The sequence below is a fragment of the Empidonax traillii genome, unplaced genomic scaffold, assembly GCF_003031625.1.
Source record: "Empidonax traillii isolate 1590-97213 ecotype Southwest subspecies unplaced genomic scaffold, ASM303162v1 scaffold283:size781446, whole genome shotgun sequence".
NCBI classification, from domain to species: Eukaryota; Metazoa; Chordata; class Aves; order Passeriformes; family Tyrannidae; genus Empidonax; species Empidonax traillii.
This window is the reverse complement of record NW_020955476.1, coordinates 205,565-230,886: the sequence shown is the minus strand read 5'-3', so window position 1 is coordinate 230,886 and position 25,322 is coordinate 205,565. Positions and strand designations below refer to the sequence as shown.

The 25,322-nt window shown below is 39.3% G+C and overlaps 1 protein-coding gene across 2 annotated transcripts in view; it reads left to right on the top strand.

Moving 5' to 3' along the window:
* Positions 1-397: 397 nt before the first annotated feature.
* Positions 398-25,322, top strand: part of BTBD7 (BTB domain containing 7) — a 35,704-nt gene continuing 10,779 nt past the window's right edge. Inside the window, exons 1-8 of one of the 2 annotated variants that reach the window (XM_027890286.1) lie at positions 398-579; positions 5,551-6,630; positions 18,079-18,287; positions 19,564-19,639; positions 21,771-21,931; positions 22,243-22,386; positions 22,623-22,736; positions 24,238-24,427. In XM_027890286.1, coding sequence (XP_027746087.1) covers positions 498-579; positions 5,551-6,630; positions 18,079-18,287; positions 19,564-19,639; positions 21,771-21,931; positions 22,243-22,386; positions 22,623-22,736; positions 24,238-24,427 — 2,056 coding nt within the window. In that variant the 5' untranslated portion in view covers positions 398-497. The remainder of the gene's footprint in view (positions 580-5,550; positions 6,631-18,078; positions 18,288-19,563; positions 19,640-21,770; positions 21,932-22,242; positions 22,387-22,622; positions 22,737-24,237; positions 24,428-25,322) is intronic. The other variant, XM_027890287.1, reaches the window with a different exon arrangement.

Sequence of the window (25,322 nt, the reverse complement as noted above, 5' to 3'; positions counted from 1 at the left end):
CAATCAGTGTAATTCAATCTGTGATTATTTAACATTGTGGGAATATATATAAACATGTATGAAAAGTCTTTCTTGGTATAGTCAAAGGAGCATATCTAGTCTAGACCAACTTCTGCTTGGAGACTTCATAGCTAAAAACTGTGAAACGCTTGTTCTGTGTTAAAAATTTATCATTTGTGAACGGTTTGGAAAATTACAAGTCATCATGGGGGGGAAAGAAGTATTTTTTATCTTAGTTCAAAACCCTTCAAATAAAAAGCGATCTTGGAAGTGTTAAAGGTTTTATTTTATGAAAGTACTATGCGTTGGAAGCTTAATTTATTATATCTAAATCACGTAATGCCTACTGACGAACAAATAACAAAGTACTTAATTGGTGTTTTTGTTCTTCAGAAATGGAGGAGCAGAATGCTGGACCTGGGATTGAAGATTTATAAAGGATTATGGGATTATGCACTGAAGAGCCAGCAGGCGGAATGCCTGAGTGACTGAAGAAAATGGGTGCTAATGCATCTAACTACCCTCACTCGTGTTCCCCAAGGGTAGGGGGAAATTCACAGGCACAACAGACATTCATAGGTAACTCTTTTCAGCTATCTTGTCACTTACATAAATGACTTGCTGGATTGTGTATGCACTGGATTTGATTTGCTTGCAGAAATGTTGTATAGAGCTTTTATTTTCTAGGTCACCAGTTTGAATCCATTCAAGCTCAATCGTGCATGAAATTCGGTCCTGTCCATCTGTTTGGCCTATGTATGCAATGAGTTGATCTGCCATTTGCTAGTAAACAGTTGCCAGGTTGTTTAAAATAAGTGGAGGGTTTTTTATAATTAAACCTTGCATGCTAGTTTTGCCAATTGCTTTCTGTTACCGCTTTCTATTCTTCCTCAGATTGTCTGTGAAAGTGTGTTAGAGCATGTAAAACTCTTGATCATCAATATTCATTGTAGTAGTGGCATTGTGTCCCAGTGAATTACTTCCTTATTGCTAGAAGGGATGTCTCTGGTAATAAACCCGTTAAAGTAGCAAACAGTCTTGAAGACAGCTTCTCCTCCTTCTCCTGTGCCTTTAAATGGGGAATGGGGGTACTTATTGTCCTAACAGTATTATTTACAAGCAAGAACCTTGCTTAGCCAGAAACATGAGTTAAAGGGCCCTTAAGAAATTATTTCCTTATTCCAATCATAACTGGGGCAGGCATTACCTTTATGTGTTTTCCAGTCTAATACAAAAATACCTCAGTGGAGATCTAAGTACTGTCACACTATAAATAATAAATACATTATGAATCTATAAGAAGGCAATTTTTGAGAAGATAAATATTCCTTAAAAAAACCCAACCCTGACAACCTGAAGAAGGATCTTAGCAGTAAATAACATCAATAGTTTATGAATGTCTTTCTTCTTTATGCCTCAGTTTGCAACACTGAATAAGTAGTTATTGATATTCAGTGTTACTTCTTTTTTAATCACCATTGAAAGCACAGTGCTATCTTTAGCAGAGGAAGATTTGCTTTGTACACATTCTCTTTTGTCTCAGCTCTTGTGGCATTCCTTACTCAGATCTTTGTAGAGGACAGGCCACAAACTGTTACATTTAAGGACCCAAGCTCTAGGCAAAGAAGTCCATGTGTGCAAGTCATAGTGTCAGGGAAGAACTTAGTACTAACATCATGGATATCTGTGCTGTAAAGTTCCCCTTAAGGGTTTACATATTTTCCGTGTATTGTAGCTAACAGTAATAGAAGGTTTGCCCCAGTTTACATATAACTTTCTAAAAATCAGAGCTAAAATGTTTTTATTACATGTCTTGGTGTTTTTTAATCTGCCCCTATATTGAGTGAAGAGAAACTGTTACAGGCCTGGAAACAGGCAGATCTGCGTGCTGAAACACGTTTTAAACAGATTTGAAAAGGAGAGATTTCCAAAGGTTTCATTAAATTCCCCAGAAACTTTCTACATGGTATGTGGAAGATTTAGTTGATACCCTTCGTTATTAAACTCAAAATAGAAACCCATTATGTAATATGTCACAATAAATTTACTGACCCCCATTGCCTATGGAAAATTGTGGTTGAGCTTCTTCTTGAGGAAGGTCTAACAGCATGTGCTTGTCTCATCTTAGGCAAGGCAGATGAGTGGTCTGGGTGAGATTGTTGCTGAAATCTTTTGGTATTATGGGATTCCATGGGTGTGCTGTTTCCATTACACGTGCACAGCTCTGCTTCTCTCTTTTGACGCTTGGCTCCTGCTCATTCTGATTTTGCTTGGGTGGTTGGTTTGTGTAGTTGTCTCTGTAGAAAAGAGGTATATCTTAAAATTGATAGCTGAGGTTTCCATCGGTTGTCTTAATGTTATATCAACTTCTGTAGTTTGGGGGGGTTTGTGGATTTTTTTTTTTCTTTTTTGTACTGTGGGGGGTTTCTTATGTGGAAGGCATTAGATCTATTTACTGCCAAAGTAGCACTGGGGAATAGAGTTATAATAGCTACATATTTTAGTTTTCTTATTCCTGGCAACTGGATTTAGGCCTGTAGGTTTGTTTTAGACATGCTGCTTTACTGTTAAAGCACTGCACCATCTTACGTTGTAAATGTAGGATGAACACAAAGCTGAGAACTGATCTGGCAAAGCACAGTAGTTTTGTAGTATGAGCTCTTATTGTTAGTTGTCTTCATGCTGAACTTGCTTACAGTTTATGAAGAGCAGATAAATCAGTGAAAATGGTGTAATGTGCTTACTGTAAAGAAATACTTTTGTTCTAGTGAAAGCTTAACTAGTCATCCCATTGCTTTTTTGTCTAAAGCATTAAGGTGGAGGATTTCACACTATTTTCTAGGGTGGTACATCTATTCAAGATGTTTGTTTTTAAATAGAGCTCTATAATTAGATTTTCAAATGTGTGGGAATGCAAAGGACTAAACAGATCTCATTTTTCATTGTCAAGTGCCCAGGTAGTTTCTCTTGGTAGTCTTCAGTTTGTGTAAATATCTACCTGTTCAAAGCTAGGCATGGTCTAAGGGCATGAAGGAGCTATTACTTTTGAACAGCATTTAATAGATTGATGCCTTTTAGTGTAGAAGTGGGGAGTATTTTTTTTTCCTACTTGTAGTGCTGCTGCCTTATGAAGGAATACAGGCAGGTCAAAAAGGTTCTCTTCCAGATTCTTTTTTTGAGGGATGTGGAGCCACCAGCTGTTGTGAACCCAGAGAGGCAATACCGGTGCATCTGTTTCTGCCTCTGACAAAGCAGTTGCACGGTGGTGCCTCTGTAGCAGTGTTTTATGTATTTGTAAGGGTTAACAACACTGTTTGCAGTACTTCCAGAGCCAAATCTTGTAAGTAGCTCAGGGTTCACAGAGGTTTGAATGACGTTTTAGCATTTTGTGGTGATTCATGTGCAAGTAATACCTCAGAGCAGCCTTCAGGGAAGAAAGAAATTGAAACTTGAGGTGTCCTAGTTTTTCTTTAGTAGAATGCAAGAGAACGTTCTGCAGACTCAAATTTGCTGTTAGAATCCAAAATACTTCAAACAGAAATGAGCTGGTGTTTTTTTGCAGCAGAATCTGTCATTATAGAGTGACCGAAGTGTAGTTAAACTTTTATTGTGAAATGAAATCGAAACTTTAAATAAAGCAGAAATTCTAAACTTGTATCTATCAGCAGGAGGCTGAATCTCTACTTTTTAATTTTCATATCTAGTATAGCATGTGGAAGGAATTTTTATGGAGGATTTTGCAGCACAACCTCTCTGTTGAAGTTGTCTTGAGTTACTGCTGTTCTTTTCATTTAAATGGATATTTTTTCATGTCTTGAAATTTCAATATGATTAATAATATGTTGCATGATCAAGCAAATTTTAATGTAGCTTAGATGTCTTTCCTCAAATAAAGCAAAGTTCCTTCCCAGGGTTTTCACTAATAGATGAATCATAAAACCACTGTGTTGTATGCTTTGTGGGAGTTCTAATTAGCTTGGCATAAAAGCCACTGTGTGAGTTTACTTACAGTTATTGAAGCTTAAACAATAACACAATTTACAGAAATCTTAGATTGCTACATTTGTCACGCTCTCAAATAGGACTTTAAAATTATTCTTGTGTCTTTCAAAGTTCAAGAAATACTTCTTTGAAATAATGTGGTAACTAAAAGCACTGTGTTTTAACAGGCTGTCTCACAACATAACTGTCAAAATAGCATCGCAAAACATCATCACAGCAAACCTATTTGAAACAAGTGGAACTCTGAGAATGCCATGATAAAATAAGTTGTTAAAGGCCCCAAACACTCTGGATGCGCTTCGGACTTAAATATAATAAAAAAAAGGCAACGAGTAGTGAAGCTACACAAGTGTATGAATGGAAACATGTTAACTAGTCCTGACAGAAAAGGGACAAATACTATTTCAGATGAACCTGTTATTGAGCAAATGTGTTCTTGTTTCTTCTTTGGTCCAGAAGTAGGAGTTTGGTTTGTGTACTGTCTTCCTTTATTGTCATGTCTGAGGTGCTTCACCATCTGGCTCTCTTTATACAGAACTAATAAAGTCCTGTAAATAAACTTAAATTAGAAAATAACCCTTAAAAAGAAGGATGACTTTCACATTGAAACTATGTTTTTTAACTACTTTTTTTACTAAAACATTACTTCGGTTTTTCATTACTAGCAGAAGTGCAGATTCTAACATTTTTTTTGTTACTAAATTGCTATTGGTGTTAGTGTAGCAGCTAGGCTCAAACTGATAGCAAAGGCTCCTTTAGAGAACAGATCAGGTATGGAACACATTATCTTGAGGGGGGATCCATTTTTTTTTTTTTGTTTCAGTATATGTTTGGTTAATAACATAACTTCCCTATAAATTATTTTTATGGAGAAAAATAATTATAGGAAATCTTAATACAATAAAACTTTTATTCTCCATATTCTTCTGATGGTGTCTATGCACAAATTAACATCTGTAGTTCTGTGGAAAGGAGCCCATTTTATGTGTTTGACTTCAGCATTACTTGATTATCGTATGACAGAATTTTTATTTTCTTTTTAAATTTGCAGTGAAAGTAATTCATTGTCCTCAGTTTTCCTGAATGTTTTGGTACTGCGTTCTTTCTTTATTTTTTTTTTTCTTATGGCTATAACTGTTTGATGCCAGGTATACTTTTCTTGTTGAAATGATACCTTAATGCTAGAACAGAATTTGAAAAACACTTTGTTGGGGCCTTACTACTATTTCACTGAGGTCATACTAGTCTTTAAAAAAGTTAATACAAGACACTTTTAATGTTATGACCACAGTATGACCAAACCAAACAAAAAAACCACATCTGACCCCAAAAACCAGCAAACAATAATCTTTGTACATGGGGGAAAAAAAAAAAAGGTTTTGTTCTTAATGGCCAGCAAATGCTTCAATCAGGTTTTCGACTTGTCAGATTATCTGATGTGCATGTCATTATCTGTGTAACCTGCAGAGAGATTGACTATTTAGATGTTATGGACCTTCCTTTTAAATTTAAAGAATAAATATGTTCCATTTTCGTTTTTGCTTTCAGGGACATCATCCTACTCTCATCAAGGTTATGGCTGTGAATCAAAGCTGTATAGCCTTGACCATGGCCATGAGAAGCCTCAAGACAAGAAAAAGAAAACCTCTGGCCTTGCCACCCTCAAGAAGAAATTCATTAAGCGTCGGAAATCGAGCCGGTCTGCTGATCACGCCAAGCAGATGCGCGAGCTCCTCTCGGGCTGGGATGTCAGAGATGTTAATGCTTTAGTAGAAGAATACGAAGGAACGTCAGCCTTAAAGGAACTTTATCTACAAGCTAATTTGGCAAGACCAGAAGCCAGGACGCTACAAAAAGACATGGCTGAACTTTATCAGTACAAATATTGTACTGATGTAGACTTAATATTTCAAGAAACTTGTTTTCCTGTGCATCGTGCGATCTTGGCGGCAAGATGTCCCTTTTTTAAAACGCTGCTTTCTTCCTCACCGGAATATGGGGCAGAAATAATAATGGATATTAACACAGCTGGCATAGATATGCCTATGTTTTCTGCTTTGTTACACTACCTTTATACGGGCGAGTTTGGAATGGAGGATTCAAGATTCCAAAATGTTGATATCCTTGTTCAGCTTAGTGAAGAGTTTGGAACACCGAATTCCTTAGATGTTGACATGCGCGCACTGTTTGATTATATGTGCTACTATGATGTGGTTCTTAGCTTTTCATCCAACTCTGACTTAGTGGAAACTTTTGGTGGAGGTCAGAACTGTCTAGATGAAGAGCTCAGAGCTCACAAAGCTATTATTTCATCACGATCTCCGTTTTTTCGTCACTTGCTGCAGAGGAGGATACGAACTGGTGAAGAAATCACAGACCGAACTCTACGAACTCCAACTAGAATTATATTGGATGAATCTATCATACCAAAAAAATATGCTAAGGTCATTTTGAACTGTATGTATACAGATGTGGTGGACCTCTCGGTTTTGCACTCCAGTCCCTCGGTGGGCAGTTTAAGCGAAGTTCAGGCTCTTGTAGCAGGAAAACTGAACATGACTAGGGCTGAAGAAGCTATGGAGCTTTATCACATAGCACTGTTCTTGGAGTTTAACATGCTTGCACAAGGTATGTAATACTGTCCTTGCTGTAGAACATATGACCGTACTAGAACAATTTTTAGCTATTTTGCAGTGTAAGTATGCTTATTGTCAGCTATCAGTGGCTGACAGTTCCTTTAGAAAAGGAATTTGTTCTCTATCTGTAAGTTGTCAATAGTGCATCTGTTTTCTAGGGGCAGAAGAAATGCCATATAAGAGCTTTTAGTTATATGGCACATTGTTGACACATGCTCTTTATATCAAATATGCATAACTGGTCTTGCTATTTCTGATCCTTGTCTATTTCTGCAATTCATTTATTGGGTGTAAACTATAGGGAGAGGATATGAGAGGAGGAAATATTTGGACTTGTTAGGAAGTGTCCCAGTGTGTTAACAAGGCTGTAAACTTGAATGATTATTTCTGTAGCTTATGTCAAAGGGGGAGCACCAACCCTTCAATCTTGCTGTTGGAAAGTAAATGTAAGCAGCTTAATTGCATTAGTTTTAGGTCTTTAATATCTGCTTCTCTGTGTACAGAACTGAAGGCAGGGCAGTCAGTATTTTCAGATATAAAGTTTAGAAAGTTTTACTACTTCCATTATTCTTGACAATCACTACAATCTTGATCACATACAACTTCCTGCACATAAGGGCTGACCAGGGTCATTGCGATCTCTGAAGTGTCAGAGCACTGATTGGTGAAGTAATGGTACCTCATGTGGTGGCAGGAGCTTTACCTGCAATTTTGTCAGTTGGTGTCTAAACTATTTAGTGACCATATTATACATAATGGGGTATGGAATTGTTTCAGGCCTTGCTTGTGGGGAATGGTAATTTTACTTTTGAGCGGAGAAAGGGAGAATGGAATTCACTGGTACATCAGCAACATGATTTGTTTAAACTTGGTTTTTGTTTTTTTTTAACAAAAGTGACTTTTTACAGTAGATCTGTAAATCTGTAACTTTTAGCTGTCAAATTAAATTTGATGAGATTGAAACCTTATAAACTGTTAAGGAGGTTTCAGTAAATAGGAAACTTGAGTAGACATAAAAGAGCAGGTATAAGCACTGCAGAAAGAGATTGTATTTGTAATGGGCTCTCCTAATAGGTACATGAAACTGAGAATGGGAAAGATATGGGAAACTAATAATAAAACTAGCTCATGTAGAGCTTGGCATTAGAAACTAATTTTCAGATCATGCTAAAAGTTGAAATAACTACTGCAATAAAACTGGCAGAAATCAAATGAGACTTGTTATCTGAGGTAACCTGCTACAGGATGTGATTGAGCTGTTCTTAGGCTCAGAATCATTGAATCCTAGAGCAGCCCAGGTTGCAAAGGACCTCAAAAGATCATCTGGTGCAACCTGTTGTGAGAAAGGGAGCCTAGGTGAGATAATGTAGCATTCCGTCCAATCATATCTTGAAAACCTCTAGTGATGGGGACTACACTGTGTCCCTGGGGAGGTTGTTCCAGGGAATGATTGTTCTCATTGCAAAAACATCTTGGATTGAGATGTCTTCCAGTGCAACTTGTACCTGTTGTCTCTTGTTCCCTTCATGTGGCTCCTTGTGAAGAGACAACCTCTGTCCTCTTTATAGTTGCCCCACAATACCTAAAGGTACTGGAATACTGTGATGAGGGGTGGCTCCTCTTGAGCCTTCTGTTCTGCAGGGAGAAAAGACCTAACTTCTTCAATCTTTCTTCAGAGGCTGGATTCTCCAACCCTTGGGTCATATTTCTGGCACTCCTTTGGACCCTTTCTGGTCTGTCTGCATCTTTCTTATTTTTGTTGTTGTTTCCCTCTGAGTACACCTAGAAGGTTAATGTTGAATGGAATGCTGAAGGGGCAAGAAGTGTCATGATAGTTGAACTATGGTACTAAGTTCATTTCTGTGTGGTATTTACAAGTTAATAGTACTTGAGAACAACTCAGTAGGCCAGCTGAAAGCAAGAAATGAAAATGGGTTGAAATTAAAAAGGTGATAGGAGTATACAGGTTCTCAGTTTTGGTGCATGCACATACCCAAGTGCTGAAAGGATTTAACATGCTCAGAGAATGCTAATGAGGGAACTTAACTGTGAACAAAACTCTCAGTAAGACACTGAATAATTATGCAGTTTCATAAATGAATAAGGGTGCAGTTCTTTTCCTCAGACTGGAAACCTAAACTGTGATCTGGAGGTGCTCTGATTAAGCAGTGTCAATTATATCAAAGCAGATAAGCAGTGACAGAGAACTTAGAAGAGCAACTTAGGTAAACTTATAGACAGGGAAAGGGCTTTATTTTTGTGTTAGTAAATGCTGAAAAAAAGAGATGTTTCATTTGATGCTGAGTTTCATTATTTCTGCTCACTTTAAGTTGAGCATGCTTGGACCAGTGTGTCCTAAGCCGGCACTCTTTTCAGTAATGCACTGCAGAATGGTGCTGCTCTGGAATGTATATTGTATGAGTCAGTGGCAACACGATCTTAACTTTACCCTGGAGGTTTTCCCCCAGCACTACTTCTAGGAGAGTGAAAAGAGCAGCAGGAGGAGCTGCTCTGGGCTTGCAGCACCTCGACAGCGTGCTTGGGTGGCTGGAACCAGCGACTGCAGCAGAGCAGGCTCAGTCTTGGGGGCCCTCTGGATGAGCCAGAGCTGTAGAGTTTTGGGGGTGGTCATTGGGAGAAAGTAGAGGGATGTAGTGATCTATCAAGATTTTTCTTTCCCTAGTAAGCCTCTTTCTGATCACAGAAGTGGTGAGGTTGAGGGGTGGGACAGTTGTTATACATAGGGGAGAAATGCAGTAAAATCAAGCAAGTGTTAAAGTGTATTGTATTATCAAATACTAGCAAATGTAAATTTTGCACCCCTTCAGACACTGAAATTCTTGAATACCTTGAACTATTTAGAGTTTTACAAAATTGATGCTGTGTTCCCTAGCTACAGGAGAAGTAAGCACTCTGTAGAAGATCTCAACATGCCAGTGAAGTCAGAATCTAATAGTTTCATACTTAATTTGCAGAGTTCATGTTTAGGTCATTGGTACTGTGCAGTCACTGAAGAATTGTTCTGGTATAATCTTATAATCAAAATTAAAAGGAAGGTTATTTGATCAAGAAAAATTATATGCCTGCACTTGACTGAGATCACTTAACAAAGTATGTGCTTTAGTAGTGATCCCCATTCTTATTTCTGCACTTAAATGTAGTACCTTGTCCTCACTGATACAATACTTAACATGAGGTCTTCATTTCAGTAGTGTCCCTCCCTTTCCCTGATTTCACAGCTAGCAGACTTCTGTGCTGGAAACGGTCACTCAAACTTCTGACTTCTGGCTATTATGCAGAGGGATGCTGCAAGAGACAGCATCGTGTCAGTGTTGGAGACCACGAACAGGCAGTTCTCGTGAAGTCCCTAAGCCTGGACCTCTGACTGTGTTTTTCCGTTCTGTGGTGCAGCAGGTGGCCAGTCTTGCCCAAGTGCTGACTGATCCCATCAGCTGGCTTTCGCAGTAGCTACGTCTAATGTTTCTTCTCTAGATTTCCACACCCCCTGGCTCAAGTTTTTTACTTCAGTTCACTCATGCTACCCAATTGCAAACTTGCTAAGGCTTGTCTCCCTGGTTTCCTGGAAAATATTTTGGGCTCATTTACGTTAAAGTCTGGATACTCTTTCCAATTCACTTTGCTCACATTTACTCGGTTTTGGCTGGGTGTTTGTAACTGAGTGTCAAGTGAAGTTGATGTATTTTAAGGCTTCTGATCAACTGTTTTTATTTTCAACAGATTTTAGTTTGATTTGTCTTCAGGGAGCTTTCTAAGTATCCAGATGTTGTAATTTTTCTTCAGTTTCAGCAGATGATTCAGCTTTGATTATTTCCATGGAAATTTTCCCATTGCTAACACAGTGATACTCTTTTCTGACTATTGTAATTTAATAGATAGTTTCCCTATGATGAAGTCAGTGATAGTATGAACATGTACTGTGACTCTACTGTCCAAGTAAAGCAGGACAGCTTTATTTAGAATTTCCTCTGCCTTTATCCCAATTTGTTTTAGCTGAGGTTTGTCACTTATTTTCCAAGAGAAACTGAAATGAATCTTCGAACTAATTTGAGTAAGTGAACTAATCAGCAATCATATCTTGTCAATAGAGCTGATAGGACTGAGACTGCTATTAGGGGTGCTGGATATATGTTAACTGTCAAAAAGTGAAGCACTTCACTGCTTGCACAGAGGTGGTGAGGATCAGAGCTCTCTCCAGGAGGTCTTAGTACATCCCTTACTGTGCTCTGCCTCCTATTTCTGCACTCTGCTCCAGCCTTTTTGTCTTCATGCTACCTTGCTACTCTCTGTCAGCTGTACTGCTGCAATCATTTTAACACATTGACTCACAAAGATTGGGTTTAAAAACCACTTATTTCTTCCTCTTCTGTAACAAAATAATTAAAACCAGATCAGTTCACTAGTCTCATTCATCAGATGTCGTTAAAATAATCCCCAGTTCCAGTCTTACTGCACTGCCATAACCACTGCTTTTGCAGGGAAGTTTGACTTAATTTTATTAGATAGCAGTATTAAGTATGTGAATCTTCTACTGCTTCTTAGCCCTGTTGCCCACTGTCATAAGTAGTCTCACTGAGGTGGTGGTACATTATGTTTTTCTGAAACGCATTTGGATACTGGGACCTTATGACATAGTTTTGCTGAGAATCTTTTTTGCCTGCTGATTCCAAAAAGTTTTCCAAAGAAGAATTGACAAAAAATAACTCTATTTCAGACTTTTTGCTTTGCTTTTATTTTTAGGGGTTGAGTTTACTCTTGACAAGCATAAGAACTTAGAAACTTTATTTTAAAGCCATATTCAGTATCACAGTCTTTGATCTAGAAGCAGATATTGCCTGACATCAAAAGTACTCTTGATCTCGGGAGGACTGAAATACTGAAATGCCAGGAATCCCATGGTAGAAATATTAAATACACATAAATATATTGTGGGGAGATTGGTGCAAGTGTATCAGTTATATATCAGTGCAGCAGGAATGCTCAAAGGAAAAAGTCTGGCACTTATAACTTTGAAATAAATTGGGCATGATTAAGTATAAATTAATATAAATCATAGAATCAAAGAATAGTTTGGGTTGGAAGGGACCTTAAAGGTCATCTTGTTCCAACCCCCCTGCCATGGACAGGGACACCTTTCACTAGACCAGGTTGCTCAAATCCCCATCCAACCTGATCTTGAACGTTGCCAGGGATGAGACATTCACAGCTTCTGTGAGCAACCTGTTTCAGAGCCTCCCCACCCTCAAAGTAAAACATTTCTTCCTAATACCTAACCTAAACCCTCCCTCTCTGTTTAAAGCCATTGTCCTTATCCATACATGTAAATATTCTCTCTCCGGCTTTCTGGAGCCCCTTTAGGTACTGGAAGGTGCTCTAAGATCTCCCCAGAGCTTTCTCTTCACCAGGCTGAGCAGCCCCAACTGTCTCAGCCATCATAGTCTTCACAGAAGTGCTTCAGGCCTCTGATCATCTTTGTGGCTTTCCTCTGGACCTGCTTCAACAGGTCCGTGTCCTCTTTATGGTGGAGAACACCAGAGCTGGGCACAGCCCTCTACTCCAAGAGTAGAGCAGAGGGGAGAATGCTTGACTTGCTGGCCACACTCCTCTTGATGCAGCTGAGGACACAGTCAGCTTTCTGGGCTCTGAACACACATTACCGCGTTATGTCAAGCTTCTCATCCACCAGTACCTCTAAATCCTTCTCCTCAGGGCTGCTCTCAGTCCATTCTCTGTCCAGCCATATTTGTGCTTGGGTCTGCCCCAACCCACATGCAGGACCTTGCAATTATGTTTCCCCTTTTCCAGTCTGTGGGAATTTTGCTGGACTGCTGTAACTTCTGAATTATGATAGTGTCTTAACCACCTCATCCCGCAGTTCCCTCAGGATCTGCAGATGCACTTCATCAGGTCCCAGGAACATGTGCATCTTTATGTTCCTTAGATGGTGTTGAACCTGATCTAGAGTGGGCAGTTCTTTGTTCTCCCAGTCCCTGCTTTAGCCCTCTGTGACCTGGATGGTGTGGCTGGAGCACTTGCTAGTGAAGACTGAGGTAAAAAAGTTGTTGAATATCTCTGCCTTTTCCATTTTCCAGGTAAACAGGTCTTCTGTTCCCTGCTGAAGAGGGCTCCCATCTTCCCTCATCTTCATTTTTATCACTAGTGCAGCTATAGAAGCTCATCTGCTCCTTAATTTATTATTTTTAATAGCTGAATATTGTGTTGTACTGGATTCAACACAAGAGTTTTCACTGACAAAGAGTGATTAGCATAACACAAAATGCTGCCTGAGCTTCAGACCGTATTGTGTTGTATTATATTGTATTGTATTTTTGCTTTAAGGATTAATCAGAAGTGCTGAATAAAACAAAATATAATACTATACACATTAGTAATGTCATAATAGATGTACTTTGAATTCAGCCTTTCAGGGATGGGAGTACATGAATGTCGTAAATTTTTGTGCTTGGAAAAATCAGCAGAGGGATTAAAATAGCTCAAAAAACATACCAAACTTGGCCATAGACTTCAGCAGTGTTTGGCCACTTGTGGCCCACTGAGCCCTTTATCTCCAGGACTACTTTGGTCTTGTTTTCCTTTTTGCAAAACACTGACACAGTTTTACACCTTCACATAATCAGAATGTGTGTGCTTCAGTGTCTTAAAATGTGGGAAATAGTGCAAATTGCAGTCTTGGCATCAGTTATCAATTAACTTAATCTGCTTCAAGCATATGTTTTAAAAATCATTTCAAGAGGAGATAGAAACGAAAAGCATTAGAACTTGGAAAAGCTAGGAATTTGTTGCATCCCTTGAAGACAGAGAATCCAGTGCTGCCAGGAGGCAATAAATATTAATAGACTGGGAAAGTGCCGTCAACCAGAAGGTGGAAGTTGAACAAGATCCCTTGTTCTCAATACGGTTAGAGGAAAGTAGATGTTCTCGGAGTTGCTGCTTGTGTGATAACCAGTTAAAAAGGTTTAGTTCCTGTTTGTACTGTGTCTTATGACTTGCTTGTGCTGTTTTTGTACTGTTATGGAGAACCTAAATTCCAATTGCCATATCTCTCAAGTGTATGAGGTCAGTTGAATCTGCCACAGGTTGTTTGGTACTGCTGCCATTCCTCCTGCTATAGTTTCCTTGGTTTTGTTCTCTGTGCTGGCTGTAGAGTTTGTGATGTTTGGGATCTGATGTTGCTGGAAGAAGGATTGATGGAAATTAATTTACTAGCTTAGTGAGTGGCCACCCAAGCACCAGCATGACAGATGAGCAAGAGTTACGGAGTGTAAGAGTATAAGAAGATGACAATCTATTTTAATAATGGTCTGAGCCACTCTCTACATGCCAGCAAACTCAAAAAGTGTGGTTCCTGATTGCTAGATGGTCTCAATGTCGCAAACTTAAAAAAACATAGAAGAGCTTCTAGATTCCGGTTTGATGTTAAGATGAATTCTTACTGCTTTTTTTCCCTTGGCTCCACTGGTTTGTACAAGTTTGGGGGAAACTCTTCACCACAGAATGCATTAAATCAAGCTGAAAATTTTGTAGTAAAAACTTTGTTTAATGCCACTTTTGTTGATTGTTGGAGGCACCTAATTTGTCTTTAGTAGGTCTGTCAACTGTCTTGATCCCAAGCTACTAGCTAGAATGGGCTCAAGCTGTTTCTTTCTGGAAGGGCTGTGAAACCGTATTTGAGAGAGAATTGTGGAAGAAAGAGCTTGTTTGTAGGCAGGCCTATTGGTATCCAGCAGAAGGAGTGCATGGAATAGCCTAATTTGTCTGAAATACAAAAGTGATATTTCATTTTTTTAGAGTCCAAGTTGAATCTCTGAGAGATACTAATGATCATAGAAGCCTGTGGGACACTTTGGGACACTGCAAATGGATCTTAGGAAGGCTGTTGCTGCCTGAATATTAAAAGAACAGTATTCATAGGAGAAAAATGCTCTATTCCACTGTGGAGAACTTGTGGCTATTAGATGACTACTTTTTTTGCCAAGTGGCTGATTGTTAAAGCAGAAAAACCTTCTGCCAAAGAAAAGAAGTTGGATGCCTTCCATAGCTAGAATTGGGTTGCCCCAGTTTATTTAGGTGTTCAGAAAACACTTTAATTATTACCTCATGCTTACTTCAGAAGAAACAGTTTTAATAATCCTGCACTTCTGACCCATTGCTAAAATTACTTGGGAAAAGGACTGTTTCATTTGCTAGTCATCCTTAATGAGCTTTTCACCTGATGTTGTCATATCACTGGTAGTTTTGCAGTAATTGGACTTGACAGAATAATTCAGCCTGAGCCAATGCACTGTTTCTATAAATCAGCATTGCTCAGACCTTTAGAACTATATTTCTCATGGAAATGTAGTTTTCTGTCTTTTGCAGGGTCAGGCATCCTTATTGTTTCAAAAATAAATGCCAGATGAAATACTAGGAATGGCATTCCCTTTGAGGTAATAGTCTGCTCTTGCAGTTTGAGTTTCCTGGTGACTGATTTCAGGAGTGGGTTTACATACTGCCTTTGAAATCGAGCAGTCCTTAACTGTGATCTTTAGAGTTCAGGGGGATGCAGTGCCTGCTGAAGTCATCTTGCATGCAAAAAGTTGCATTAGGATTTAGCAGGACAAGGCTTAGTGCACTGTGCAGAAGACTCTAAAGAGTTGTTTCATACAACTGTGTTTCTTATTCCTGGGAGTCAAACTTACCTTTTAAACAAATTGCATCTAGTCATGAGCTTTCATTCAACATGCCAGGTTTGTTGCTAACTTAACATTTTCCTTTCTTGAGCCCCAAAATGCAGATGAGAGGGACTCACTTGACAAAGTTAAATACAATGTGAACCCTTAAGTATTTAAGTAAAAATGGATCCTGAAGTGAAAAGCTTCAGACTTCCTTTACTAATGTTTGACATATGCTGAAGTATTTTGAGCTTTTTCGATGATAGGTTGGGTTTTGGGTGGTTTAGTTGTTGTGTTGTTTGTTTGTTTAATGCTGTTTCTCAGATTCTTGACCAGCACTTTAAAGTCTTAAAACTTCATCCTTTAGGAATCTGGAGAATTCCCTCATCTAGGGGGCAGTCTCTTTAACCTGTACCTCAGCCTACAGAGTGTATTTCTATTTCAGAACTCTCACTTGCACCAGTGATGACTGGGGTGATGTCCCCAGTGCCTCCAGCCCATCTTCGCTGCCTGTTCCCTGCTCACTTTAGGCTGATGTGTGCCATACAGGTTAGAGGTCAATATCTATAATAAGGCATCTGTTCTTACTACTACTAGTAATGATAATATGTAACCCAATAGGTAGCTCTGAGAAGTGCCATATTACTTCATTAATGGTAAAGGACAAAGGGGGTGTGTTGAAACATGACTTAACACTCACCCCTTTGTCAAAGGCAGAAGAAGAGTCTATCTGGGGATGCATGGCCTAGTGCTGCATGTTCTGCATTGTTCAGAAATGTGTGTGCTTTTTCTAGCCCTTCTGTCACTGACTGCACTGATACATGGTCTTCCTTTTCTCAGGTGAATCAGGCATGCGAAAAACAAATCATCCAGCTGCTTGTTGAGGAAAGCTTGTTTTAAATATGCACTGCTGTAAAATTTATTACTGTTGGGGGGATAGATGTTTTTTGCACAAATTGCTTTAGAAATTAAATAAAGAGTGGTTCCAAAACAGTGTGTACATTCAGACACATTCCAGAATAAGTTTAGTAAATTTTTAATGGCAGAATATTGTTCTTACAATTATTGCATTGGGGATTTTATAGTATAAGGTACAAATATGTGTGTCTAATAGGATAGGTAAATTTATAACCAGTCATGTTTGAACTGTTGCTTTCAAGTACTTCCTTCTTCTTTACCTTACTGTTTAAGGTTCCCTTTCCAATGACTGCTCCTGAGTAGTAGCTCCCTTGACAGATTCCCTCCTATTGGAAGTAGCTTGTTTACTTGTTACTACTTACTTCTTAATAACGTATCCTTCACATTATTAGTTGCAATGGAAATGGAGTGAATGCTGTATATTCTCTATGTTGACCTAGGTAGATAAAGAAGATTTTTCTTTTAATTCTAATTGTTGCTACTGTGTCTTACCTGTATGCAACCAGTGCAAAGACATGTAGCATCAGGAGAGCCATCTGTGTCTTAAATGTTGAGAGTACTGTGCTAAACACTGTCTTATTCAGCTTATCCAAGAGCTCAGTAATGATACAGATCTCTAAACAGCAAAGTTTAGTTTTTCAGTATCCTTGAAACTGAGAGAAAAATGATGATGTCCAAAAAGTAAATTTGCAGTGTAAGCATGCAGCTCTGAACTGTCTGGGGACCTCTCATGGGCATAAGCACAGCTCTAATTTTGTGGCTGTAGTGGGTTGAGACTGGAATGTATAATTCTAGAATAGGATTTTTTTTTTTCTTTAAATGGCTATCGTTGTACTAACCAGATATATGAAGAAAATTAACGAAGTGGTCTTGGAGACTCCAAGTTATCAACATTGTGGTACCATCTGTCTCAACTCAGTAACCCCAAGTACCCATGTTTTCAGCCCTCCCACAGTACATCCTGATGATCTCGGAGGTCTCTTCCAACCCAGTTAACTCTATGATTCTATGATCTCCCCTCATTTCTTCCAAATCTGCTCCATCTCCCTTCAGGAGTTTTAACTGTCCCCTCTGTCTTCTTCAGAAGACATGTACCCTGTGAAAGAGTAAATGTTAATGTAGCTGTGAGTACAAAGAAACAGTAGCAGACTCACCATGAGCGTGCATGGTGGTTGCTTCCCTTTGGCTTCCCTGTCCTGGCACCCTCTGTGCCCTGCTGGATACTGAGGATACCAGTGTGATGGCCTAGAGCAGCCAGCCAGTGCTCCCTGCCTTCTCTGTGAGTCAGAAAATGATGCTTTGCTGCCCTCACCCTGTGCCAAGTAGCTGAGTACCAACACTGTCACTCACAGCTTGTTTCTGCTCCTCTCAATGGTCTGTCTCAGGAGGATCCCTGTGCAAAATGATACAGATGAAAATCCCACCTTTGTTACAGTTCATCGTTTCTGGGGATCTACTGCAAACAGTAGTGACTCAAATTCAAATTTGCAACTTAAAATGTATTGAATAGTCAGATAACCAGAGGAGGTTCTGGTTGGGCTGAACTAGCCCAGTTGTTCATCCAGGTGTGCCCACAGATGTGACGCTTCATGTGCCTTTAAAAGGTAAATGACTGTGTAGTTGGACTCCTAAACCACTGTTAAGATTATTGTACCTTTAGTCAGAATTTAACTCTGTTTTCAACTTTGATCTGTAGGGCACTTCTGTTTTTACGCTCACTGGGAGTTATATAGCATACATAACATATATTATAGATTCAGCCATATGTACTATTCCTTCAGGATCGAAGTGCCTCTGTAACAACATCATTGGTTTTTGCCTTTGTTTCCTAGGCTGTGAAGATATTATTGCTGAGAGCATCTCCCTAGACACCTTAATTGCCATTCTGAAGTGGAGCTCTCAGCCGTACGGTTCCAAGTGGGTACATCGTCAAGCACTGCATTTCCTCTGTGAGGAGTTTACCCAGGTCATGACTTCGGAGGTGTTCTATGAGCTTAGCAAGGACCACCTGCTCACAGCTATTCAGTCTGACTATTTACAGGTAACCTGCAATGCAGAATACAGATGGTCCCGCTTGAGGCGGGGTGTGTTATACCGTGTCTAGAAACACGTGGGAGTAGCTGATTTTAAATTGTTCATGAGTGAGTTTGTACACACTGAGCACTCCTTTTATAATTCCTAAGAAGTGAAATTGAAGTGGTGATTAAGAAAACTGTTTTGTTCTTGGCTTGTAACACAACCCAAACATGGTACATGCTATTGCTCAGAAGTCTAATAATAGTTTATAAATGGATGAAGATTATTTTAAACTAGGCATTTCTGAACCTAACATTTGCCTTGCATGTTTAAGAGTTTTTCATTAAATTTATGCAATGGTAGTAGTTTTGCTGTAACAACATACATACTAATTTGAGTCAGTGGGAGCTGATAAACTAGTAATCATTCAGAAGACTTAATTCATTTTTGTGGAAAGACAGAAAAATACCTTTTTTGACAAGTATTGCAGAATTTTTTTGTGTGACTTTCCTTCAGTAATTGTGTGTTTTTATGGAGGGAAAATCATACTGACAGATAGAAAGCTTCTGGATTTTTTGCTGCAATTTCTCTTCAAGGGAGATATCTTTATAATGACAACCAGCCTCTTACAGCTTAAAGATGACTGGATTTTTTTAAATTGTATCCATTCAATCTTACTTTTTTTAAGGAATAAAGTCTTAAAGATTATTTAAAGTGGATTTGTGGTTAGCATATGTATATAGGTATGAGCAAAGCAAAGTTGTTTTATTTATAGTATTATTGTTTATTATTACTATTTCTATGATTATTATTATTATTACTACTATTATTATTATTATTATTTATTTAAATTCTTACTGAATATCTTTCTCTTCACATAGATTATAATTTAGTGGGGTTGGTTATTTCATAACTTTCCAGGCTCTGTAGATACTGAATTTCAAATGTTAAACAGCATCCAAACACCCAGAGGTAGAACTGCTCCTTTTAATGAAATTCAGTAATTCAAATTTAATACCTGTAACTGTCCATAGTAAATAAAATCTCTCCTTCTTTAGAAAACTCCTTTTCTTCTTCCTAGGGATTCAATAAGTGTCATGAATCTAGAAATTATGTTGGTGATATGCCAGTAGTAATACCTTAAAATATTAGGAGAAAGTGGTAAGAAGATCATAAAGTGCAAATCCTTCATGCTTTTTTATAGTTGTGTTTCTTTAGAACTGTAAAAGACCTGTGTATGTGACTTTTGTGCGTATGTGGCTTTAAGTATATGCAGATTGCTGACTTCCTCTTTTTACCAGGCAAGTGAACAAGATATTCTGAAATACCTGATTAAATGGGGAGAGCATCAGTTGATGAAGAGAATAGCAGATCGAGGTGAGAATGCTTTAAATCACACAATACTAAATCAAATAACTCAAAACTTGTGAAAGTTTTATTTTGTGGGTAATCTGTAATTTAAGGAGATTTAATCTACTTTGTTCACAGTATAGCCAAAACTAAACAAATGCACTTAGTTTTTTGAAGTTTTTGTTCTCTAACTGAAATACAAGAAATTCTGTTTAAAGAGAGGAAACTGAAGATGATCAGAGACTGGAACAGGTTGCCCAGAGTAGTTATGGGATCTCCATCCTTGGAGGTATTCAAATCCCAGCTGGATGTAGTGAGGGGCAATGTGCTGTACTCTTCCTGGGGACGTCTGGGAAGAGGGTGCTGGTTGTGGCTGGACCAAACTTCTAGAGATCCTTTCAACTCTGTCTGATTTTTGTGTCTGGTTGATTTCCTGTTCTATCAGAATTATTTTTCTTGTAACTAATTCATCAAATTAAAAAAAAAAATCTGCAGTGTCTTTTCCTTTCCTGTGCTTATGCAGGCTTCTCACAGTAGGCTTATTCTTAGTTTACTTAGTGTCAGCCTTTCACTTCGGTTTGAGTGAGTATGTGTCTCTGACAGAAATCTAAGGTGGTGAGAAACAAACCAAAAAATGTCTCTAGTGTTTTTCCTAAAGTAGATGTAGATGTATTTTTATCAGCCTAGATGCACATTGTTGCTACAGCAGTAACTTCAAGGGCAATCTCACCTGTTGGATACTGGAAGTAGGTTAAATGTATATTTTCCAAATAGCAAATGCAAGTAGCTTGTAGTTCATACAGACTACAAAGTATCAATCACCTAAGTACAACAAGTGGAACAGAAGGGGAAGAACCTGCCTGTGTAAAGTGTGACTACTGTCTTTGGAGGACTGGCCATGTTTTTGAAACCTGCTGTTACTGTTTGCAAAACAACTACTTTGTCATGGACATGTCTTATGAAATGCAACAAAGAGTCAGTTAAAAGATGTGCTTCTGGTGATCCAAGCAAGTATTAACCTATTTTCAAAACCAAGATTTTCTAAATGTTTGTCTTAGGGCACATCAAAACATAATGGAGCCAGTTAAACATTAACAGACCTGGACTGGGGCAGAAACCGCTCGTTTGGAATAACTGCACAGCTTCCTGCTCTGTGGCATTCATTAAGTAAACAGCTGACTTCTCTTTCCTGGGATCATCAGATAACACGATAAGCAAAGGCAGAAATAAGGGCTTCGTCAAGTTCTGTCATGTTAGGGCTGAATTTAGTCTAGTAATTTCATCTAAATTCCTCAGTCACACTCTTGAGTTTACAGTTATGAGTATGTGGTGGTGTCACTCAAACGCCACAAAGCATTAGAGATTGTAATGAGCTCGAACTGCCTGAACTGAAGGAGGATGGGTGTGTTTGACAGGTTTCCTCAAAGGGTGAGGCTGGTCAAATTAGGGTTGTACACAATACCTAAAATAAACTTGAAGGCAGTTAACTGGGGAGGGAGAGTGACCTGAATGTGTCATACATCGTATCTTTCCATCTCTAGAAAGGTACTCACTCCTGGCACAAATAGGTATCCCAAGACCATGAATGGGATTTGAATGGGCTTGACATTCTTTTTACTAAGGTGGGCTACACAAGGAAGCTAAAATAATGTGTATCCCAGTGGACTCTGTAGAAAATAAGTCTTTGCAAACTGCTGGGGAAAGGTAGAGGAGCTGCAGGAGGGAGTCCTTGAGGGAATTGCAGGGAGGTACAAATGTTTTAATAGCATAGTTCTTGATAGAGCTTTACAAGCTTTTCCCCAAACACTGTTTTTATTTTCTACCTGGCTTACACTTTAAAACTGGCAGCTGTGCAAATGACCTGTGCTTGTATAAACTGAACCTCTCTCTATGGATGTTCACATCAGATTTAAGGCATGAACCACAGAATCATTTAGGTTGGAAAAGTCCTCCAAGATCATCGAGTCCAACCTCTGACAGGTCACCACCTTGTCAACTAGACCACAGCACTAAGTAGCACATCCAGTTGTTAATTTTGTGGAACAATGCTGTTGATTTAAAATGAGAATTTTGTTTCCTTTTTTGTAACTTCCTGGAGGTGCTGTAACTCCTGCTATCCTATTCAGACTTTTTGATGTAAACTTGTTCCTTCCCACAGAGCCTAATTTACTCAGTGGTACTGCTCACAGTGTGAATAAAAGAGGTGTGAAGAGGAGAGATCTGGACATTGAGGAGCTGAGGGAGATCCTGTCTCCACTTCTACCTTTTGTCCGCATTGAGCACATCTTACCCATGAATAGTGAAGTACTGAGTGATGCAGTAAGTCAGTCTCATACAAATACCATTTGGGTTCTTTGTACTCCAGATGCTACAATGTTCAGGTGTGGGGGTTTTTTGTTTTAGTGGGTTTTGGGTTTGTTTGTTTGTTTTAGGCATTAACTTATAAAATGTTATCATTGAGAGTAATACACGTATAAGGCACATTTCTAGTTAAATTTGCTGTTCTTTAAATCTACGAGAAGGCTAAAGAAAAATCATTGGTATGAGGATTCAGTGTAAAATACATTTATTGCAGGTTTTTACCGTATTTATGTTTAAAAAACCATGAACCTCTTTCTTGATTCTTAAAGATGAAGAGAGGCCTGATTAGTACTCCTCCTTCAGACATGCTACCAACATCAGAAGGTGGAAAGTCAAATGCCTGGCTGCGGCAAAAAAATGCTGGGATATATGTGCGGCCAAGACTGTTCTCGCCATATGTGGAGGAGGCTAAGGTAATAGTCATCAGCAACACTTGACTAACTTGTCAAATTCGAGTCATCAGGGGGTTCTGTAAACAGGGAAAGATTTTGGTATGTTTTGTGTCTCTTTACGTGTACTGGCCTAAGATACTAACATTTTCAATTTAACAAGACTTACAAGATTGATCATCAGGCTCAAGTCTCTAGAGCTGGTCAGAAAAATTTCAACAAAATTTTTTTTTGTCGAAATTGAAATGTTTGCGAGACAGATCTTGATGAAATTCCACCGGAAACAAAGCAGCGTTCTGAGGGAAACCTCCCTGGTTTCCAACCAGTTTGCCGGCCCAGCTCCTCGGCAGCCCTCCTGGCAGGCGGATGGCAAGGTGAGAGCCTGAGAGTCCCAGTTTGCAGCTAGTCAGCAACTTTGGTGCCAGGTCTTTCAGGCTCCCCAGCTCCCACCAGAGCTGGGTGAACTGCTATTCCACTCAGCAGAGGACACTTGATATTTTGTCTTCTTGTTTGAATCAGAAAATATCCAAAAATCTTGTGATCCTCCACAAAATGGAATAAATATCTTGTGTCTAATTTGAGTGAAGTCCTTTGTGTCCCTCTCAGGCAGTAGCTTCCCTATTTAATTCCTTGCATGAGCACTGTCAAACCGAAGGTCTTGCAGCATCTCTGATGTTTGGTGACAGGGTGGAGATGGTGCTGTGTGGGGCAGGAATGTGCCACGTTCTCTTTGACAGAATGGGAGCCTGTTGTGTTGCTGACTAATGCCATCGCTTAAGGTAGCTCTGACTTAAGTTGAGAGCTCATGAGTCCGATCAGGGCAGGTGACTGCAGAACAAGAGGATTAGATGAAGCTGTGTAGGTTCACATCACCTACAGACTTTGACCACTGCTCTGATGAATTCAGAGCTCTTGCCTTGTGCCTAAGAAAGAAAATGTTTTCTAAGGGTACGAGTTGTTGTTGGTGTCCTCTTTGAAGGGAGGGAAGAATTAAAACTACTTTGCATTTTGGGTGCAAAAGTTAGAGCATGAAGTGGCACTAAAACAGCAAAGGAAGAATAGCCAGTTAAACTGTTATCTTTGTATCTTGGATTGAAGATTAAAGCTAACAAAAATGTGTTAAAGAATATGTGATAAAAACTTTGACTCTGTTTTCAGGTATATGATATGGGAGTGCTTTAGCAGTTACCTAAAGGTGCATTCTAACACACCCCCCACCTCCCACCCACTTGTTTTTGTTAGTTTCATACTATGCTGTTATTGTTTTTTAAAAACACTTAATGTTAGAGAGAAGACTCTCATACTTAATCTCTGATAACTTTACTCTTCCTATTCGTAGTTTAGGTATTGTGAAATGCAAAAATTGTGAATGAGTGATTTCTGATTACTTTTTTTAGTTCCCTGTTAGCCTCACATGTTTTGAAATAATTCCATTTAACATTAAATCAGAATCTTAAAAGGGTAGGCATAAATCCCTTTCTATTCTTCAGGATATCTGAGGGAAACATGTTTAATTTTCAGACTCGTGCCTTCCACTCAGTGGCACACTGTTGAGACCCACAGGCAATAATTGCCTGAAACAAAGTCCAGAGGGTCTGCCCCCAAGAAGGTCACTTCTAATCTGGCAGGTACAAAATAAATAAAGCAACCTTTCCAAACTTTATTTGCCTGCCTGTTCTTTGGTCTGACTCAACTCTGACTGTGACTGGAAAATGGAATAGAAAATGCCAAGGAAAAGCCAAATACTGTTTGTGACCTGTAAAAGTTACTGTGGTGTAGCCATTGCTAGATTTGTGCCCTGGGGACTGCGCTTGCAGCAGGTATGTGGGGGGGGGGTGCAGTCCTTCATGAGGGCTCTGGTGGCTGTCGTTGCAGTCTGTGCTGGATGAGATGATGGTGGAACAAACGGATCTCGTTCGTTTGCGGATGGTCCGAATGTCCAATGTGCCCGACACCCTTTACATGGTGAACAACGCGGTGCCGCAGTGCTGCCACATGATAACCCACCAGCAAGTCAGCACTAACCAGACCAGTCCTCCCTCAGTCATAGCCAACGAGATCCCAGGTAAGGCTGCTGGTCACTTCCTCCGCCGACTGATCTCATGTGAGTGCTGGGGGCTTGGGCCTGGGGGGAGTGAGGGTCAGCTATTGAATGATACGATTTCCTCTGAGAGTAGCACTGCATCAGTCATAGTCTCTTTGCTTTGGTTTGTTCTGAAGACATTAACTGGGTTGGGATGGCATAGGAACTAGTTAGAAAACAATCTGAAAAACCTTGGACTGGATAGACACTGTAGAACACTTGCTGGAGCCTCGCTCTTTGTTCTCAAAGTTTTCTACAGGGTTCTCAGTTTTCTACAACCAGTTGTCCAAGATCCAGGTAAGATCCAGGAGGCTGGAAAAGGGCAAAATCCTTTAAAAATTAAAAGCTGAGGAGCATAACTGATAGGGAAATCAGCTTAACTCAGTATGCTAGAAAAATATGGGAAGTAGGCATTCAAACATACTTATTTCAGTTTACCAAATCCACTTTAGCTTTGAAGTCAAAGCAACTTCTTTTTTTTTTGGGGGGGGGGGGGGGGGGGCAAGTAGATATGGCCTGTCTTCAGGACACGTGGCATGATATTCCCCATAGGCAAGCCAGGAAAATATATACTAAATATATTTTGTCATTTATGCATTTATTCTTTTGGTGTCAGACTGTAAGAATGTACCTGGTGGGATTCCGAAAGCATCTAGTTTTGTGTGCATAGAGAATTCACTGGCAAAACTTGCAACTGATGACAAGTTGGAAGGGTCAGTTAATGTTTTGGAGGGCAGGATTCAATAGCTAAATGACCAGGATTTAATTTAAATTCAGTGAAGAAAGTGGGAAACACTGTGTAGGTGCCACCAGCTGTGTGCATGTGGGATGGCTGAGGGGAGCTCTGTGGAGAACAGCCTGAAAGTCAACAGTATAT